Below are 22,280 nucleotides of genomic sequence, written 5' to 3'. Positions count from 1 at the left end.
TCATATCACTTTTTCTCTTTTTTTCTCTTTTTTCTACTATTGTAATAAATTAAGCAATACATCGATTGCATCAATATTTTAGTATAATTAAAAAGAATAAAATAAATTATAAGAAATTCACATAAAATAAGATAAGCACTTACACGTTTATTGAATTTAAATTAATTATCTCAAATTTATTCATGAGACATCGATTTTAATAACACATTCTTAACCCTAGCCATCTTATCTAAAAATGGATGTTCCTTACCAGCACTTTGAACCATTGAGGAGTAGATGAAACTGATGGCCAAATTAAACTAATGTGATTATGATTTTTGTTAAAATACACTTGTGCGGTTCAAGTGGAATTTGTGTCAATCAAACTTAACGCAACTTTATAAGTAGCTAAAACTCGAGCAAATTTGTAGTAAATTTTTAACTTTTAAGGTAGTTTTCAACGTAAGATGTTCAAGTTGAATTCGAGCAACTTTGATTACTTCATGTTTCTGTAACATGAAAAAAGATAGTGGGTTGCCTTTAAATCGAGTCTGAGTTAATCTTGATCTAGTGAACCACTCATAACAGTAATAATTTGTATAATAATGTTCATAGTTTAAAAAAATTAATGTGTAATTTTTCAAAAAGCAGAATAGTATATGTAAATAGACCATAAATTAAGGGGTGCTAATGTAATTATCCCTACTTGAATAACAATCCACAAGGTTGAAAATCTAAAAGTTGATGAAAATGAAAAAGGATAAGCAGCTGCAGACTTAGAAGAAAGATGATTAGGCAGTTGAGCTAACTCAAATCTCCTTCCTAACAACCATGGCAAAAACTTGTGGTGATTCTCCATGTCCAGCATCTATATATACCATACAACCCGAAACTCATTGCATCACTCAGAAAATTGAACACTTCCAATCAAAGAGAACGATTTCCTCAGCCACCTTTTTCTTGTTCAAAATATGGCATTTGATAGCCGCTCTTCCTTTCTCTCGCTATTGCTCATTACTTTGTCATCAATAAGTGGCAGCACATATCAAGCAGAGGCCCGGCACCTCCTAGAGTCGGCCTTGCCTGAGATTCCCAAGCCTGAAATTCCTCTGCCGCAAATTCCAGCTTTACCAAAGCCGGAGCTACCAGCACTGCCAAAACCAGAGCTGCCAACTTTGCCCAAGCCTGAGCTACCAACATTGCCTAAGCCTGAGCTTCCAGTAGTGCCAAAACCTGAGCTTCCGACTTTGCCCAAGCCAGAACTGCCAAAGTTGGAAAAGGCTGAGCTGCCACCACTGCCAAAGCCTGAGCTCCCGGAATTGCCTAAACCTAAGCTCCCCGAATTGCCAAAACCTGAGATTCCAACATTGCCAATACCCAAATTGCCAACATTACCAAAGCCTGAGTTGCCTAAGCTTCCTGAACTCCCAAAGTTCCCAGAATTGCCTAAACCCACTTTGCCCGAAGGACCGAAATCCCCTTGATTTGAATTATAGGAAAAATTATCAAGAACTTGATCTCTTAGCGATAATTCTATACAATGGGATGATTCTCTGAGAACTTGTTCTAGAATGATTGATTTCATATTGTTTGGTTACTTGTCTTGTATTTTGGTGAGGTGCAGCTCTTATTATTTGTTGTTATGTCAGTTACGCTTTAGTGCTGTCAATTTGTATTTCCCTGTAAAATTGCCCATTATATTTAATGATTGTTTGTGCTATTATCAGCTCTATTTTACCTTCTATTTTCCCCCTTCTTTGAACTGATCAAATAGCAATGATGTATTGTATTTCTCCTTCTCCCGAATGCTACTAGCGCTCAGGCAAAAACAGCACGATACGATTAACGCCAGTATCACTATATGATCAGAAACGAAGAACAACAAGAGAAAACAAGTAGACTTGACCTATGTACATTTATAAAAAGACTTCAACCTCATAAGCTACATTGAGAATAGTAATCTACTTCATAAATTAGCAATTTACCACAGTACTCTAACTCCTTCCTCTCAGGGACTAAGACAAGGTTATATACAATATAGCTGACCTGGAGAGACCGAAGTTTCATTCCCTTTCTTCATAAACTTCTCCTGAATGCAAAAACCCTTTCCATTTTCGGCGGGATGACATGTAGAATGTTGCTCCTCAACATTCTCAACATATGACTTGGAAAGAAAGATATATTATCAGGTGCTGCTTGAAGATCACTGTAGTCAAGCCCCAATCATCAATACTCAGTCCTGGGAATTGAATATGCATGTGCAATAGATAACATTTTATTTAAAGAAACTTCTTGCATACAAATTTCATTGTGAGATTTGTTTAATCCATTTATAACCTGATGATTGATGGCCAACACAGCTGCTATTCAGGAGGAAAAGAACCTTCAGACAACCATTTCGGCTTCTCTAACATCTTTAGGAATTCCCACATCCAACCTCATAGTTGGTTTGTACTTCTCAGGCACAGCAGTACCAGCCTGTACACATAATTCTACCACTGCTGGGGCCTGGCCATAGAAGTTCCTCAGCTCCCTCTCCAGAGGCTTATTAACATCAGGTACATGCCAGACAAATTTAGGTGGAATCAAGTCATCAAGAACTGCTGATTGCCATCCATGTTGCCCATTCCGCTGCTGGTGCTTATGAGCCCCACAGTTCTGAGCTTTGTGTCCAGTTGGGCCAACATGCACCTCAGGACAATAACCACAAACCCTTACAGGGTACATCTTCATCAGCCTCTTGGCTCCTTCCCTCATCTCTTCCCACATCTCGAGCGTCTCCTCAGCAAGTAATGCCGTATCTTCTTCGCTGGATGGTGGTACAATTTCAGAGTCCAGTATTTCAGCTAATATTTCAGGTTTTGGAGCATCTGGATCGGGGTCTGGAAGTTCACTTTCATCAGCATCAATAAACTCTTTTCTCCCAATGCGTATGACTGGTTTTCTCCTCCTTTTGGTAGGATATTCAGGCAGGTCAACTCCTGCCTGAATGCAGAGCTCAAGAACTGCTGGAATTCTTGGGACGGAAAATCTCTCCTCATGAGAAATTCGCTTCCCAAGACGATCATACAAGTGATAGGCCTCAATTGGTACTAGCATGTCCTCAACAACTGCTTCAACCCATTCATGAGCCCCCTTACGAATTGAAGCTTGTGGCCCTCTACATGATTTGAAAGGGTGGCCAACAGGACCCACATGAATTTCACTACACCACCTGCCAGAATAGTCATCAGAAACAATTGTCTGAAAATCAGTAATTAGAGGAACTAATAAACATCATAAAATTGTCTATGTTAAGTTGCTAATGACATGATTGCAACTGAGATCATCATCTACAACCACTAAAAGGAAAAAGAAGTCTGAACTCACATAAGATCAAAAGAACTTGGTGAATCTGTGCAGTTGTAAAGAAATATAGGTAATACAAGATCGGGGGAAAATTACTTGCAGGCATTGACAGGCATCACTTTCAAGAGCTTCTTGAGATTGTTGATTAATGTTATTCTCGCATTCAACACCTTGTATGCAACAGGAATTAGTCTTTCAACCACCAAACCTCTCTTTGGAGGCGGAATACCTCTTGGTTGGTTCTTCCTATTCTTCAGCCTCTCCCTGGCAGCTCGCCGTAACTCAACTATGGGTATGGGAAATGGTTTCTTCTCCTTTTTAGGGTAATAACGAGGAAAATCGGCATTTTGAGGATGATTGCACCAAACAACCAGTGCTTGGACACGAGTCAAGTGTTGCGATGAAATTCCAAAGTTACGTTGACAGGTGAGTCTATCGCAATTGTTCTGCAAGTCAAAAAAACATAATCTATATATCCATGACATTCACTATTCAATGAGTACTAAAAGTAGTGTTTTGATACAGGTTGAGAGTACTGGTCTCAATACTAAATCATCCTCCTTCTCAGTCAAGTAGAGCCAGTTTGGTAAGATGGGTTTTTGAAGAGATGAAGAGAGCAGAGCAGAAGACCAGAAGGACATACAAACAGATCTCAAGTGAATCAGAATTCAGAAGGATTGAACTTCTTATAAACGGGGGAGGGCAGAAGTGCTGCTAGCTTAATTCTATAATTAAGAGCACATAAAAGTAAAAAGAAAATAAAGTAGCTTTTCCAAACTAATGTTTACTGTGTTCCGGAAAGATGCATGCACAAATCTTTTCTAATATAAAAACACCAGTGTTGTTTCAAATTTTAAGTTAAGACAAATTTATCCTTATGATATTACTATATTTAAGAATAAGATGCATTTTAGTATTATTATTATCTTAAATTTAATTAAAAATATTTTTTCTTAATCAAATATGTTAATTATATTTCATACATTTAACTTAAACATTGTTGTACAATAAAAGATTGAATTCATTGAACTATATAGATTCATTACTAACAATAAAGTTCGGATTTGTTTTTTAAAAGTTTTTCTTAATGCATTTACACAAAGACTCTTTTGAACATTGTTATTTGTAATCCATTTTTATTTTTTAAAATAATATATGATATACATACATATATAGTCTTAGTAAAGAATAAATAAGTTCCATGTGTTTTATGCCTAAGTTTTTGTAAAGATAACAATATGGAAAGCAATTAGTTTCATTTTATTAGTTTACTCATGGATACAAAATGGAACTCTAAAATGAAAATTATTTTTATAAATTTAAATGGAACTCTAAAATGAAAATTATTTTTATAAATTTAGATAAGAGTTATGGGAAGAATTACTCATACTATTTTAAATGATATTATTTAACTAAATGAATGATAGAATTGGCTTAGCAAACTTTTTCTTTTCTATTTTTCACATTGATCATACACAATAAAAATAGAAAATATATTTAATTAAAATATTATATGATTTAGTCATACATAAAACAAAAACTTTACTATAAGATAAACTTTAAGGTTACACTTACAAATTTATCAGATTGAACGCTTTTATTTCATTCTTTTCTTGTTGAGGGTAGACCTGAAATTATTTTTCCATGTACCGTAGTTAATAGTGCAACAAAATCATAACCATGTTATATTTTTGGTAGGAGAAATAGCAAAAAATTTAATTGATTCATGATATACTTACATGAATTTTGTTACATTACTTTTATGAAAAAACTTTAAATATTAGCAAAATATTATAAGAACAAAAATACATACTTAATATCATTAAATTTTCTCTTTGAATAATTTGAACTACTTTGAACAAGATATATTAATAACACTTTAATATTAACACATAAAATATAATTGATAATGAATTTTGGATTAATTTTAAATATTATACATGAGCATCTATATAAGCTAGTTGGATGTGTTAAAACTAAGGTATTATTTACAATTTCTATTCTCTTCAGACTATAAATGAAAAATTTAGAATTCTGAAACCTTTTTCTATAAGCAATTGCAAAAATAAAATGAATATGTCTAAGAAAAAGAATTTATTCATCAAAATATAAATATTAAAGAAAAATTGACAAGTGAAATCAAGAAAATCTATTCTAAACTAAATATAAATGTCAAACATACTCATGTATTATGCATAAATATATGTACCAAGAATTAAGAGAAAAACAAAAAGCGCAATCATTAATATTTAAAATTTAGAATAATTATTTGTGTACATAAATATCAAGTACATTTTTAATAAATTTACATAATTGACTCATGTATCAAAAGCATGAAGTATTCTTAAACAATATTTATAAAAACCAAAACAATGAAAAATTATAGTATGCAAAATGCACATACATTGTACTAGTTATACGAAAAGCATAAAGAGAACAGAAAATACCTTGAAAGAATCAAGCGAACTGAGACCTTGCCATGTGCCATGTCCTAGAAGATCAAACTTTGAACATGGATTTGTCCCTTTACTACGCAAAAGAGCAGTTATGCTAAACTGGAAATGCAGACACCCAATATACATTCCTGATATGAAAAACAGAGAGCTTTTAAACATTAATTCTGCACAATGTTTTTAACAATGCATGAGGCATTCCCTTCAAGCTGTCAGTCATTGATACCAGACATCATGTAACTCACAAACAAATATCTATTAACTCGGGCACGCCCTTCACACTGTGGTTCATGGATATATCAGGAATCATGTTAATAGTAATAATGACGATTGCACAATTTTAATTATTTTTATTATTATTTTATTATATATGTATATAATGAGATAAAAAAGCTTAATCGACAATCACAATAACTTAAAATTCAGGCACCCGATTCATACCAAATTTAAATATATATGACTGTGTCCATTAGATCATATCAAACAGTATGATTTAAAATCTTGAATGATTACTCTTATGTTCCGAGTATGATATCTCGACATCCGTATACCCAATAAGTCTAAAACTTTAAAAAATGTATTTTTCTGTAAGTTTTATCATAACTAACCGTTTGATCTGAATTTTGACGGCCTAATAAGATACTAGTTACATCAATGTAATACTAACATTTGTGAATATATAAATTTATCGCAAATTGTGAACATATATCAATTTCAACTATAAAATACTTTTATGTATTTCAATTGCATTGTTCCAAATAATGGATACTTTTCTACAATATTAAATTGTTCACTATGAATTTTATTCTATTGTTGGTATATTTTACTGTTATATTACTACTAAACTAATTAATAGTTTATATTTATAACAATAAATTAAAATATTATACTATATATTTAATATTTTGATAATTAAAATAATAATATTTATATTAAAAAGATTACTTTCTCTTTTTTCTCTTTCTTTCACAACCACTGTCCACTTCTCTTTCTATCTCTTTCACACACCAGTCAACTTCACCAATTTTTTCTGCCCAAATCCAAATCCTAAAACCCTAGCCCCAAACCAACTATTGCAAGCTTCAATTGATCTCCAACAACGACACAAGGAAGACGATTGCTGTTGTCGGCACTCGAGACTTACGCGACCAAGCAAGAGCACAAACGGGTTTTTCTCTTCTCATTTTCTTTCTCATAAAAAATCAGATTTTCCGAAAATTTATTCGCTCTATCGATCAAAATCACGCCCAGAAGGCAAAACCCCCATTTACCAAGCTCAAAACCAAAAACAGGGGGGGCGGGGGGGGGGAACATATAATCAAATATACACATCACAGAGTCACTAATTCAATTTGATTCAACATATACCACAAAATGTCAGAAATGAAACAGTGCCGAATAATACAGAAAATAATCGAATGTTATGCAATCATAATCACTTGCACAACCTTTGCAAGACCCATTCGAAATGCTTATACACATTTAGAAAGGAAATGAGATGGGTGGTTGTCATGAGAAGAATGAGGAAACTACTTGTTATATCAGTTGGGTAGCTGGTGCGGACGACGGAGTGAGCTTGGAGGTTTGACGGAGGTGGCAAAGAAGCTCTGATTTCTGCCGGTGCGACAACAGAGCTTGGAGGCACGCTGCGTGCTGTGAGATAAGGAGATTTTAAGGTTTAAGTGTTGTGAGAAGTGGCCTGAATGTCTGAATGATAGCACTCTATTTTGATATCTAACATATTTTTCAAGTATTTAATAAATTTAATAAAAATACTTTATATTTATAAATAATTAATATATATATTTTTATAAATTAAATAAACTTAAATTTATTTCTCATAAACATCTTTTCCTACATTGTATAATGCTTTTGAAAAATTTAATTAAAATAAGAATAAAATTATTTGTATAAGAATTGGAGGGAAAGAAAAATTTTAAAGCCTTTTTTATTTGCTACAATGAGATAAAGTTCGTAGCAAAAGATCTTAAATATTAGTCAAAACGTCGTTTTGTGTATTTTTAAAACTTATAAATAACGACTTTTTGTTACAACAATCATTCTTAGCAAAAACATTAGACGACATCGCTCAAAAAGGCTAGCCATGGATTATGGTGCAAAATGGCGCGCCATGTCATCGCCAAAAAGAATGGGCGCTGAGCAAGCACAATGCGCGCCTTGTGCCATGGCACACCATTTACAGCTTTGCCCCCAACCCATCTCAATCTAATCCATCATAGTAACCCCACCCCATTTCCCCAATCCTGCTCCACCGCGTGCTATCCAGCAAAGCAGATTTTGGGTTCTGACTTTAATACTATCAGATGTCCAGGAGAGTCAGTAAGTATACTAAGTTTTTTCTGTTGTGAGCTAACTCGTCGCACGGTGGTCCTCTTTTGGGTGGTTCTTAATGGGTGCGATTCGCGAACTTCATAGCTTTCAGTGAAAATAGATTCTTTTCCTTCTGTTGTTCCAATCAGAGTTTGGTTCTGAACTTATTACAAAGGGTTTATGGTGTCAAGTATTTGATTAGCGGCTACTGGGAAGAACTGCGCCGTCGTACTTGAGCAGAACTTTCGGTTTCAGTCTCGAATGAACAGCTGTATTAGGCCACTTATTTAAACGTAGAGTTGCAAATAGGTGTGAGAGAGTCTGATGTGAGTTTCTTCTTTTGGTGCTTGGAAAAAATTAATTAGGGAACGCTAATGTAATTCGTAAAAAATGAAACTTCCACAATTGCTTTGTCATTCACAATTTGAATTCTTGTTTGGTTGGAGATAAGTGAGCATGTGTTTTATAGAGCATTAACAAGAATGGCGAGAATCCTATACAGTTCAACTTTGCATTTTTCCTCGACGGTTTGTATATGCTTATTAGAAGGAGAAGTATTCTAGTTCTTGGGAATACACTTTTTTTGTCCTTTTGTTTATTTCTAAATTTCAGGAGGGTGGGCTGGGGAGATGAGGACATTTTCTCAAACTTAAGTTGTAAAATGTTTGGTTCGATTTTAAAAGAGGGATAAACTCCATGATTTCATTTAGTTTGGTTTAGAATTACAGTTTCTTTTTCTTCTGTCTTGTAGTGTCTTGTAGTATGGTGGTCTTGGTATGGAAAATATTGAGTGGTTTCATCACACGTTATGAATGTTTTGAGCTGAAGTTTTGGTTCTCCAAAAGATTTGAGCTGAAATAAACTGAGATGGTCGTTTTGGAAACCAGTTTTGCTCGACTCATTCAGCCCTATGATTGATTCTTCCATTTTTATTCTTCTATTGTGGCAAAACTTTGTTACCATGATTTGGACAAGGTTATCATTTTAACAAATGTTGTGCCAGTCTTTAAAAGCTACATGGTTTTACCTATTTGTTTTTACTTACACTTGCCACTAAAGCTTTCACAAGTTAACTCTTTGAGTGTTACCATTGTTTTAGGAGCTTTGGAAAAAAACTGCATTTAGATATTTTAGCCTTTAGCTAATTTCTTTCCAACTCCCTATTTGCATGTTCCTTTAGCGCTTTCAATATGCCATACATGACCTGAACATAAGTGCATAAGAAATCATTGATATCATAGGTGACTCTCTCTTGCTCTCTGTGAATTTTTTTCTTGAATCTTCTCAATTATTTTATGTGATTGTTATGTTTTAAATTTTATGAAAGATTGACAAGAAAATGGAAATTCAACCTCTATTATTTCCCTTATACATGATAGAACAATTTCTCCAGTCAATATGGACTCCTTTTATATTGTTGTTTTTATTCTCTTCTACTAATATCTGGCTTCTTTTACTCTTGGTAATTAATGAGAATTGTGCTTGGTAGATTAATGGTTGGGGGTTGGGTTAATAGATCTTCAGGAGTTAGATGATTCCTGATATCCATGAACCACAATGTGAAGGGCGTGCTCGAGTTAATAGATACTTTGAGTAGGGTAGCAACCAGTCGAGCTCGAGCTCGAATCTTAAATAATGAGCGCAAGCTCAATTTGCTCAAGTGAGCAATTCGAGCTTCTTAACTCAAATTGAACTATATTAAAACTCCATTCAAGCTCATCTAAAGAAAAACGAAGAAGAAGGCTGAGTATTAAACACAAATTGGACCAAAAATTGAAGCTTCCAACAAATTGAACCTAAAATTGAAGATTTCAACAAATATGAAAAAGCCCATTTATACAAACGAAACATTGAAGACAACAAATCAATGCATAAATATAAAAAACCCATTTCCACAAACTCAATCACCCATAATCGTAAGAACCATCAAGTGTTTTTTTGAATGTTTCCGAGAAAAAGAAGCCAGAAATTAGTGGAAGAGAATAAAAACAACAGTATAAAAGGAGTCCACATTGATAGAAATTGTTCTACCATGTATAAGGGAAATAACAGAGGTTGAATTTCCATTTTCTGGTCAATCGTCCAGAAAATTTAAAACATAACAATCAGATAAAACAATTGAGAAGATTCAAGAAAAAAATTCACTGAGACCAAGGGAGAGTCACCGATGATATCAAACTTCTTATGCACTTATGTTCAGGTCATGTATGCCTTATCGAAAGTGCTAAAGGAACAAGCAAATAGGGAGTTGGAAAAAAATTAGCTAAAGGCTAAAATATCTACATGCAATTTTTTCAAAGCTGCTAAAACAATGGTAACACTCAAAAAGTTAACTTGTGAAAGCTTTAGTGTCAAGTGTAAGTAAAAACAAATAGGTAAAACCATGTAGCTTTTAAAGATTGGCACAACATTTTAACAAAATGATAAGCTTGTCCAAATCATGGCAATAAAGTTTTGCCCCAACAGAATTCACAAATGGAAGAGTCGATCATATGGCTGAATGAGTCGAGCAAAACTGGTTTCCCAAAAGACCGTCTCAATATATTTCAGCTCAAATCTTTTGGAGAACCAAAACCTCAGCTCAAGACATATTCATAACGTGTGATGAAACCACTCAATATTTTCCATATCAAAACCACCATACAACAGGAATACAAGACAAAAGAAAAAGATACTGTAATTCTAAACCAAATTGAATGGAAACATGGAGTTTATCCCTCTTTTGAAATTGAACCAAACATTTTGCAACTTAGGTTTGATCCCCTGCCCACCCTCCTGAAATTTAGAAATAAACAAAAGGAAAAAAAATGCGTACTCCCAAGAACCAGAATACTTGTCCTTCTAATAAGCATATACAAACCGTCGAGGAAAAATGCAAAGTTGAACTGTACAAAATTCTTGTGCTGGCATTGTGCTGGCTCAGCGTAATTCTTTTGGCGACGACATGACGCGCCATTTTGCACCGTAATCCATGGCGCGCCTTTTTTAGCGATGTCGTCTAATGTTTTTGCTAAAAATGATTGTTGTAACAAAAAAGTCGTTATTGGTAAGTTTTAGAAATACACAAAACGACGTTTTGACTAATATTTAAGATCTTTTGCTACGAACTTTATCTCATTCTAGCCAATAAAAATGGTTTCAAAATTTTTCTTTCCCTCCAATTTTTATACAAATAATTTTATTCTTATTTTACTTAAAATTTTCAAAAGCATTATACAATGTAAGAAAAGATGTTTATGTGAAACAAACTTTTAAGTTTATTTAATTTATAAATAAAAAATATTTTTATTAAATTCATTAAATAATTAAAAAATATGTTAGATATCAAAATAGAGAATGAGTTCTATCATTCAAACATTCACGCCACTTCTCACAGCACCTAAACCCTAAAATCTCCTAATATCACAGCACGCAGCGCGCCTCCGTCGTCACACCAGCAGACATCAGAGCTTCTTTGCCACCTCCGCCAAACCTCCAAGCTCACTCCGTCATCCGCACCGGCTAACCAACAGATATATCAAGTAGTTTTCTCATTCTTCTCATGACCAGTCACATTTCTCTTTTAAATGTGTATAAGTATTAAGACTGGGTCTTCTAAAGGTTGTGCAAGTGATTATGATTGCGTAATATTCGATTATTTTCTGTATTATTCGGCAATCTGTTTCATTTATGACATCTCGTTGTACATGTTGAATCAAACTGGATTAATGACTCTGTGATGTGTATATTTGATTATATGTTCTTTTTTTTTTTTTTTTTTAGCTTGGTAAATGGGGGTTTTGCCTTCTGGGTGTGATTTTGATCGATAAACTAAATAAATTTTCAGAAAATTTGATTTTTTTTCTATAACATTAACCAATTACAACAGGTTCTGGGTTTTGATTGCATTAGCGTACTTATGGCATATGAACATTACATCTTGAGATGCTTTATTTTTTTGTGTTTTGATATATGTTGGCATGTGCCCCTGTTTTTTGGTTTTTTGAGGCATTTGGATTACAGCATAGTTGTTAATAGCGCAAGGCACGCCATGGTGAAAGGGTCCCCTAGCGCCATGGCGCACGGCGCGGCGCGGCATTTTTATCGTACGGCCCACATGTACAAAATAAATTATATATTTCATACATCAATATATATTCACATTAATAATGCACAAAAAAGTAAATATACACACTAAAATTAATTTTATAATCAGCATATACTAAAAGAAAGTTGCAAAATAATAAGTCTTAGGAATGTTAGGAAATGGATCGGGTTAAGATGGATAACAGGTGGAATATGAAGGCGATAAAAGACACACGAATTTGTTAACCCAGTTTGGATATAAATCCTACGTCTGGGGGCGATACCAAGCCAGGAGAAAATACTCAAAGAGGAGGAAAATTGAGGAGTACAACACACACACACTTGTATGCAAGTCTTCACCACACGTGAAAGACAACACTCACCCTCGTCTCAACTCTTTCTTTTCTCTCTACTCTATTCTACTTTGCTCTATAAAACAATGCTAATAAGAGTAGTATATATAGCCATGACTTATCCTTTTTCCAACTCAACTTGGGATTTCTAAGTTGAATGAGGTTATCCTTCTCCAACTCAACTTTGAATCGGGTTATCCTTCTCCAACTCAACTTGGGAATTCTAAGTTGAATCAGGTTATCCTTTTCTTCTTCAAATCAATCTTCACAACTTAACAATCTCCCACTTGAAGATTGATTAGCTTTTCTCCACTTCTTTCTTGGTACCGCCGGGTTTGTCCACTCTAGTCATCAAGGCCAGTCGAAGCCGTACACAGCTTCAACTTCGCCATCGCAACCGCCTTGGTCAGCATGTCCGCAGGATTCTTTTCTCCTTGGATCTTCTCCAGCTGCAGTGCCTTCTTCTCCAGAAGTTGTCGGATGAAATGGTACTTGATCTCGATGTGCTTTGTCCGCGAATGGAACGCGGGATTCTTTGCCAGATGGATCGCACTCTGGCTATCGCTATGAAGAATCACATCTGCCTGAGGTTTCCCTAATTCACCCAACAAGTGTTGCAGCCAAATGAGCTCCTTAGCTGCCTCAGTAACTGCCACGTACTCAGCTTCCGTCGTGGACAGTGTGACAACCTTCTGCAACTTTGAGACCCAGGATACGGCTGTACCGCCATATGTGAACACGTACCCTGTAGTGCTCCTCCTTTTGTCATAGTCACTCCCTGCAAAATCAGCGTCAACAAACCCAAACAAGGTAAGCTTGCCCTTACCAAACACCAATGCTCGGTCCTTAGTACCCCTCAGGTACCTAAGAATCCATTTCACAGCTTCCCAGTGCATCACTCCTGGATTGCTCATAAAACGGCTAACTACTCCCACTGCATGTGCTATATCCGGTCGAGTACAGATCATAGCATACATCAGGCTCCCAATTGCTGAGGCATACGGTGTGACTCTCATCTTTGCACGTTCGGAGTCAGTCTGGGGCGAATCACTGTTGGATAGTTTGAACTGATTTCCCAATGGCGTTCCAACCGGTTTTGCATTTTCCATCTTGAATCTGCATAATACCTTCTCAATATAATCAGATTGAGATAACCATAATTTACCAATACCTTTGTCCCTTGTGATTTTCATGCCCAATATCTGTCTTGCTTCGCCAAGATCTTTCATGTCAAACTTCCTCGATAACTGATCCTTGAGCCTATTGATCTCCTTGACATTTGATCCTGCTATCAACATGTCATCAACATACAGGAGTAGAATGATAAAAAACTCATCGAACCTCTTCACGTAGCAGCAATGATCAGCATTGCATCTAGAGAAACCTATCTCTAGCATGAAGTTGTCAAACTTCCTGTACCACTGCCGCGGAGCCTGTTTCAATCCATACAGGCTTTTCTTCAGGCGACACACCTGCTGATCATCTCCATTATACCCCTCTGGTTGTACCATGTATATCTCCTCCTCAAGATCCCCGTGTAGGAAGGCTGTCTTTACATCCATCTGTTGTAACTCCAAGTTCTCTGCCGCTACCATGCTCAACACAAGACGAATAGTAGTTAACTTGACAACAGGTGTAAAAACATCAGTAAAGTCAATACCGTATCTTTGTTGGAATCCCTTTACTACGAGTCTTGCCTTGTACCGCTTCTTCCCGTCTGATTCTTCCTTAACCCGATAGACCCATCTGTTCTGTAGGGCCTTCTTTCCTTTTGGGAGCTGACACAATTCCCATGTGTTGTTTTTCTTCAACGAGTTCATCTCGTCGTTCATCGCAAGCTCCCACTTGCTCTTGTGGACATCATTGACTGCCTCTGCGTAACATTCGGGTTCTCCACAATCAGAAAAAAGCAAGTAATAAAGAGAGGGGGAGTACCTATCTGGGGCCCTTCTCAGCCTCGGTTCTCGACCTAGTGCCAAGGGTGTGCTGCTTTCAGTAATCGGTTCCTCCGATACTGGTTCTGGCTCTATCTCCGTTTGTTCGGTTTCGTCCGTCTGAACTCCCACTGAATCCGTATCTGCTGGTCTCATGATCCCGGAATTTGAAATATCGAGATCAACAAATTCCCTTTCCTTCTTGTCATCGTCCGGGCTTACCTTCCTGTCGTTGTACATTACATCCTCATTGAATATAACATTCCTGCTACGAATTATTTTCCGGTTTTGATCATCCCAGAATCTATACCCAAATTCGTCAGTCCCATACCCAATGAATGTACATTTAATCGACTTAGCATCCAGCTTAGTCCGATCATCGTTCAAAATATAGGCTGAACAACCAAACGTACGTAAGAAAGAAAGATCCACTTTCTTACCACTCCATACCTCTTCTGGTATCCTGTTGTTCAACGGGACAGAAGGCCCTCGATTGATCAAGAAAGCAGCCGTGTTGACTGCATCTGCCCAAAACATCTTTGGTAGTCCGCTCTTCAATCGCATGCATCTCGCACGCTCATTCAGTGTTCTGTTCATCCTCTCAGCAACGCCATTTTGCTGAGGTGTCCCCGGGATTGTTTTCTGCATTCGGATTCCATGGTCGGCGCAGTAATTCTTGATACCTTCACTGTTGTACTCGCCACCGTTATCCGATCTGAGACATTTCACTTGTAGACCTGTCTCATTTTCCACTAGTGCCCTCCATCTCCTGAATGTATCAAAGGCATCAGATTTTCTTTTTAAGAAATACACCCATACCTTTCTAGTGGAATCATCGACGAATGTCATGTAGTACGTTGATCCACCAAGAGATGACACTGGTGCTGGCCCCCACAAATCGGTGTGAACAAGCTCCAACTTTTCTTTCCTCGGAGTTCTTCCTGTGGTCAAGAAGCTCACCCGCTTCTGCTTTCCGAACACGCAGTGTTCACAATGACCCACCTCCACCGATTTTAACTCGGGCAACCGTCCTTTCGACTTCAGCACGTTCATTCCTTTCTCGCTCATGTGGCCCAAGCGATTGTGCCACAGGTTAGCCTGCGATACAGTTCCTGCAAAGGGAATGTTTGAACTAGATCCTCCCGCCATGTAGAGCGTTCCCGACTTTAGTCCTCGAGCCAAAGTCATTGCTCCCCGACTGATCTTCCACTTCGCGTCTCCAAACGTCGTGTGGAATCCATCACTATCCAGCTGTCCGACTGAGATCAAGTTCCTTTTCAGTCCTGGTATGTGTCTCACATCATGTAGGGTCCAGCATGACCCATTCGTTGATTTGATCCGCACATCTCCCTTTCCTACAATCTTGAGGGGTTTGTTATCTGCAAGATAAACTAAGCCAAAATCACCTGAGGTGTATGGCTCCATGATGTCTTTGTTGCTGCATGAGTGGAATGAGGCCCCTGAATCCACAACCCAATCATCGGAAGAACTGCTCACACTCAACAAGAGTGCATCCGTGATCTCCTCCGTCGCGGCATTCGCTGTTCGGCCCTCCTTTTCCTTCTTTGGCGCCCGACATTCGCTTTTCATGTGTCCGGGCTTCTCGCAGTTCCAGCACACCATCTCCTTCTTGCCCTTGTTCTTCCCCCTGGACCTTGACCTTGACCTTCCACGGTATTTACCCCGTGTGTCAGGTCTCCCTCTGGACTCTGTATGTAGCGCAGAGCCAGATGATCCACCCGTTTGCTTTCTACGGGTTTCCTCGTTCAACATCATGTCTCTGATGTTGTCGAACTTCATCTTCTCCTTCCCAGACGAAGTGCTCACTGAAGTAACAACCACATCCCAACTGTCAGGTAAAGATGAAAGCAAAATTAACGCTTTTACCTCATCGTCAAACACGATATCCACAGACGCCAGCTGTGTCGTGAGTTGGTTGAAGTCATTGAGGTGATCGGCCACCGACTTCCTCTCCTCCATCTGCAACCTGAATAGTTTTTTCATCAGCATAACCTTGTTCATTGCTGAGGGTTTCTCGTACATATCGGCAAGAGTCTGTAGAACTTCCTTCGTGCTCTTTGCTCCCTTCACATGATAGGCGACATTCCGAGAGAGCGACAGGATTATTGCGCTCATCGCCTTTCGATCGAGCACCTTCCATTCTTCATCACTCGTCTTCTCGGACTTCTCTGCAAGTGGTTCGTACAGGTCCTTCCCGTACAGGTAGGCCTCCATCTGCATACGCCAAAACCCAAAGTCGGAACCATTGAACCGTTCGACTGGAAACTTTCCCTCCATCTTAACTCCTTGAACCAGGCTCTGATACCAGTTGTTAGGAAATGGATCGGGTTAAGATGGATAACAGGTGGAATATGAAGGCGATAAAAGACACACGAATTTGTTAACCCAGTTTGGATATAAATCCTACGTCTGGGGGCGATACCAAGCCAGGAGAAAATACTCAAAGAGGAGGAAAATTGAGGAGTACAACACACACACACTTGTATGCAAGTCTTCACCACACGTGAAAGACAACACTCACCCTCGTCTCAACTCTTTCTTTTCTCTCTACTCTATTCTACTTTGCTCTATAAAACAATGCTAATAAGAGTAGTATATATAGCCATGACTTATCCTTTTTCCAACTCAACTTGGGATTTCTAAGTTGAATGAGGTTATCCTTCTCCAACTCAACTTTGAATCGGGTTATCCTTCTCCAACTCAACTTGGGAATTCTAAGTCGAATCAGGTTATCCTTTTCTTCTTCAAATCAATCTTCACAACTTAACAAGGAAAAATACAAGAGTTCAAAACACACAAGATAATTAAACAAATCCTACAAAACCATTATAAAACTAACACAAAAATATAATATCCATCAATCAAAACCATTCTCTCTTTTTCACGATGTTGTTGTTCTTCTTAGCTAAAAAAACCCTAATTACTGATTCTTCTTTACGTTTTTTAAACATATTTTGATTTTTTTTAGAAATCAAGTTAAATAAAGGCTGGGCTAGAAAAGCGCAGCCTTTATTTACATAGGCAAAGCCCAGCGTTTCAAAGAAACTGGGCTTCGCCCAGTTCTTTTATGGGCCGTCACAAAGGCGCCCCATGGCGTTGCCATTATATTCTCATTGCCATTTCTTTAAAATGGCAAGCGCAATTTACAAGTATGGATAAATCCTATAAAAGTAATAAGACGCATGGCTTAGGAGTTAGGTTAATTAGTTGGACATTTAGGCTGATTGAGTATGGAAAGTGGACTTAAAGACTTGGAAAAATGGGGATTGGTTACTTAATTTGGAGTTGACCCCAAACAACTGAACCCAAAATTCATGTTCAATTTCCATGTAAATGGTTCGACATTTTCTTACAATCTAGTCCACAGTAAGGTCACTATTTTTTTGGTCTTTTAACTTGTATCCCACGTCCGTATTACACGATAATTGATTGATACGTATTCTCTTTTAAATTAATATTTATATATATACATATTTATAGTTAAATCATAATTTATAAGAATGGGGCAATGTACGATACACATGAGTGTATCATTACAGTGTAGCACAAATATCTTATCTTTCACTCCAGCTTAGTAATTGATTGATGCACTGTATAGTAGTGTATGAATATTTATGGTATAATATAAATTATTACACACAATACACGTAATGATATATAAATATGTTAACAATATTTATAAATAGCAAAACTAATAATATATTATGCTTAAAATTTTTCATCTAATATAATATTAGTAAAGTACAAAATATTGAAAAATTGGCAAGGCTTTTAGAACAGATTCATTTAAACTCAAATTTAAGTGTGAAAGAATGGAGTTAACTCGCAAATTTTGATATCACTCATCTTACCTCCCCAACCTTCTAACTAACCTTCTCGCCCAAAGTATAAGAAAGGACATTTAACATTAAAAATAGAGAGTTATTACTATTTCTTCAAAGATGTTTACTCTATTTTATGTATATATTGAGATATAAAGTGGGTACCATAGTTGTTAAAGGCGCATGACGCATCATGGCGCAAAGGTGTTCTAGAGTGCAGCACGCCTTTCTAAAGGACATCATATATTTGCATTGATAAATTATATATTCACATATTAATATCTTTAAACATCAATATTACACATAAAACTAAACATAAACACTAGATATTATATCAATCATCATAAAATAAAAATATATGTAAAACAACTAGCCAAAGAATTCTACGTTCTTTTTTGTTTTTATGTTCTATTATTCTGTTACATTTTTCTATTACTTTCTCGAAAACAAGTAAGTTTTTTAGTTTTCTTTTCTATTTTTCTGTTACAATTTTCTATTAACCTATTTTTCTACTACTTCCTTTAAATAAAAATAAGAAAAAGGATTAGGTTTGAGCAAGTCTTGAAATATATATTCCTTTTTTATTTTGTTTCCTCCTTTTTCTTTTTCCCCCTCTTTTCTCATTTCAAACAGAAACAAGAAACAGAGATGCAAAGGTCTTTCTCTCAAAACCCTAGTTCTACACCGTCAAAGAGAGAGAGAGAGAGACGAACTCTTCCCTCTCAAAAACCTAGTTTTGCGCTGCCACTAGGAACCCTAGCGCCAGCACTGCCTTCGCTACTCCCGTCCCCGCCCCCTTGGCACGTCATGCACCCTGGCGTGCACCATTTTGTGCTTTTAATAACTATGGTGGGTACTGGATAACCACATGAAACCGAATCATGGTACCTAGTAACGTTACTATGATAATTTAATGAAACAGTATTATGTTATAATAGGGTAACCTCTCTAAATTTTTGCATGTTGGGAAGAATCATTCTAAGACTTTACATCTTGGCTCCTCTTTTAGTCAATGATTAAATCTTAAGAATAAAATTATAACTTTGTTTAACATAAAATAATAAAAAGGATAAAAATAAGATGAATTATCGATGTAACAATCCAACATCGAAATAAAATCATATTATTTATTGAACTATTTCCAATGATTTTAAGTATTAACTATTAATATTATGTCAATTTCATTTAATTTTGATAATTAGTTATTTTTTGTCATTCATCGCCCAAATATAAAAGAAGCCCAAAACAAATCTATATGCTCAATGGAGTCCATCTCATTAATTTGTATATCAACTAGATAAATCAATGTATATTAATTGTTACGAGCAGATCGAATGAGGCATCCGCTGAAAGACGGGGTTCGTCAACACTTGCAGCCTGTAATTCGAATTCACGTAAACTACTTTGATCTATTCTGCTACTTCTTTTGTAGCCGAACATAGTTAAGTAGGAAGCCATCAACTGATTGTATCAGCATTTTATTAACAGCCACATTCCCAATTTTGCAACCAAAACCGAACAGAAGGTAGAAGTGCATACATAAAGTACACTGAGATGAGCATAGTTGAGCACTCAGAATCTTACCCAGGTTTAGAAGCCGCTGAGGAAGGATTTCAGCCTGTGCCTGAGGACCCGAAATGATAAACCATTAGGAGATCAAATTTCAGGACGGCCAAAAGCAGATAAAAAAAAAAATATGTCCAAGAAAAGAAACTTGAACTAGAAAATTCAACGAATCAATTGAAATTTCCACCGCCTGCTCTGAGTTTAGTTACGAAAAATGGGTCTTATCGACAGTAATAAGAATCCAAAATGTTTAGTTAATACTACCAAGTATTATACTAAGATTCAAAAACTAAAATGTCAAAACGCCAATATCAATCACAGAAGAGAAAGAAAACAGCAACTGGAAATATAAATAAAGGGGTTGAGGTTGCTTTGATCTTACAGCACTTGGGCCGACCGCGCTTAGCGAGGGCGGACAGGGGAAGACGGCGAGAGAAGAGAGGCGCGGGGGAAAGAGAAGGAGAAGGGGGGGAAAGGAGATAACGAAGGGCGCTCGGCAATGGCTGGGCAGGAGCAACGGAGAGAAGATGGTGAAAAAGAGAAGAGGGAAAGGGAGAGAGGAGAGAAAGAGGGTTAGGGAAGGGGAAAAAGCGATGAGAGAGAGAGAGAGAGAGAGGGAATGGGATAATAATGTAATGGAAAATAAATTAAAAAGAGAGTATAATAGAGATGGAACATTCCAAGAAAAATTTTTTATGAGTTTTAATAAATTTAATTTTTTTAATTAATTGTTTTATTATAATATTTTTATAAAATTATATTATTTTAAGTCTAATTTTTCCAGTTAACAGTTTTATTATTTTTTTATGAAATAATGTTATCTCTCCAACAGTATTTTTTTTGTCTCTTATTTATGTATTTTTTTATAAATCAATACTTGTATTACTTGATTCATTTTTTATATTTTCCCAAAATAATTTTTATTTATTTAAATAGATAAAATATATTACATTTTTAAAAAGTAGTAAAAAAGGAAAAGAAAATTAATATATTTTGTAATAAAGTACATGATGATAAAATTAAATAAAGCATGTTCTGTTGGATTAGTGATCTACATCTTCATCATCATCATTCAAGTGCTTGTTCCTTATCATAATTTTCAATAATTATAAACTTTTTCTTGATCATCACTTGCAAATTCTTCATTTTCTGCTTGGACTTACATTGCGATACTTAAATCAATAAAAATTTGGATGTCATTTATGTTATTTAGAGATTGAATTTTATTTTTTGTATTAAAAATTGAAATAGATTCGAACTCATCCTAATGTAATATGTAACGTCATTTGAAAAGTTATTGATTGACATTAGATGCTTATGGTACATCTCTAGATACTCGCCATAAAAAGTCTAATTGCAATATATTTTCCACGAAATATTTTCTAAAGAGTCGTATGTTACCTCCTCTGCTTCAATAGATTTTCGATTTCAAATTATTCACTACAGAAAAGACAAGATTTGTAATAGTTTTTTTGTAACGGCGAGAGGGCTGTTTTAATATACACAGCTTTGTAACTGATTGGTTGTTCTGACGTCATTGAGCGGATAATAAAAATAAAATTTTTTGTAACTGTCAAAACCGTTACAACAACCGTTATAAAATTGGTGTGTGCCTAAAACCGTTACAATTTGTAAGTCGTTACTATTTTGTTATGATTTTTGTAACGACTATCTGTTTTTGTAATGGATAATTGGTCAAATAATAAGCCATTACAAAAGCAGTGGCAAAAATCGTTCCAAAGTACACAAAAAGACGATGTTACAAGAACCGTTACAGTAGTGACCGTTTTTTTTTTTTTTTTTTGTAGAGGTCGTTACAAAATATCGGCTATGTTTTCCAACGGCTATCTAGGGTGTTCCAAAGGTCGTTATAAAAGCCGTTATAAAAGAACTTATATAAATTCATTTCATTTCATTTAATTTGTTAATTCTTATACTAACCACATCTCAACACTCCGATTTTTGTGCATATACATTTGATTAACATGTAGATTATTACTCAAGTTTTGGACCGTCAACTAGTGTTAATCATCACTTAAGTTGGTTGATTAGGTAATAGAGACTAATTTAATACTTTATTGTGTTTAATTGAATTAATTATATATGTATTCTCCTAAATAGTGTACATAGTACTGTAATATTTATAAATATGTAGGTCATCAAATTAGAAAATTAATTAGGTATATATATATATTTATGTATGAATATAGTGTTGTATATATGATCATGCTACGAGAATTGAGGAGATAGATGTATAATTAAATGTATAATAAGAACCTCCTAGGAGGACAAGTCTGACACCAGAGTTTGAGGATGGAATTAAAACTTTCATAGAATGGGTAAAGGGTCAGCGTGGACATGTGGATGGAGATAAAATTAGGTGTTCTTGCCGAAAATGCAAAAACACAA

At 35.8% G+C, this 22,280-nt stretch overlaps 2 protein-coding genes across 6 annotated transcripts; one reads left to right on the top strand and one right to left on the bottom strand.

Moving 5' to 3' along the window:
- Positions 1–864: 864 nt before the first annotated feature.
- On the top strand, positions 865–1,699 carry LOC105172315 (uncharacterized). The gene has a single exon (XM_011093697.3). The coding sequence runs from the start codon at positions 951–953 to the stop codon at positions 1,461–1,463; it is 513 nt and encodes a 170-aa protein (XP_011091999.2). The 5' UTR covers positions 865–950; the 3' UTR covers positions 1,464–1,699.
- A 117-nt stretch (positions 1,700–1,816) lies between these two features.
- LOC105172281 (APO protein 2, chloroplastic) lies at positions 1,817–20,490 on the bottom strand. Of its 5 annotated transcripts, none has more exons than XM_011093662.3 (5): positions 20,254–20,490; positions 19,890–19,929; positions 5,775–5,911; positions 3,424–3,773; positions 1,817–3,193 (listed from the first exon to the last, which is right to left on the bottom strand). In XM_011093662.3, exons 3-5 carry the CDS (start codon positions 5,907–5,909, stop codon positions 2,365–2,367), a joined length of 1,314 nt encoding a protein of 437 aa, XP_011091964.1. In that variant the 5' UTR covers positions 5,910–5,911; positions 19,890–19,929; positions 20,254–20,490; the 3' UTR covers positions 1,817–2,364. The 5 variants fall into 5 exon arrangements, with proteins under 5 accessions (XP_011091964.1, XP_088741790.1, XP_088741791.1 ...); XM_088885664.1 differs by lacking the exons at positions 19,890–19,929; positions 20,254–20,490 and adding an exon at positions 7,229–7,497 and having other exon boundaries at positions 1,817–2,218; positions 2,317–3,193; XM_088885665.1 differs by lacking the exons at positions 19,890–19,929; positions 20,254–20,490 and adding an exon at positions 7,229–7,497 and having other exon boundaries at positions 1,817–2,185; positions 2,317–3,193.
- Between the last annotated feature and the right edge of the window lie 1,790 nt (positions 20,491–22,280).

This window comes from Sesamum indicum, linkage group LG10 (genome assembly GCF_026168435.1).
Source record: "Sesamum indicum cultivar Baizhima isolate 11 linkage group LG10, ASM2616843v1, whole genome shotgun sequence".
Lineage (NCBI taxonomy): Eukaryota > Viridiplantae > Streptophyta > Magnoliopsida > Lamiales > Pedaliaceae > Sesamum > Sesamum indicum.
Note: the sequence above shows the minus strand (reverse complement) of the source record. Positions and strands in the feature narration are given on the sequence as shown.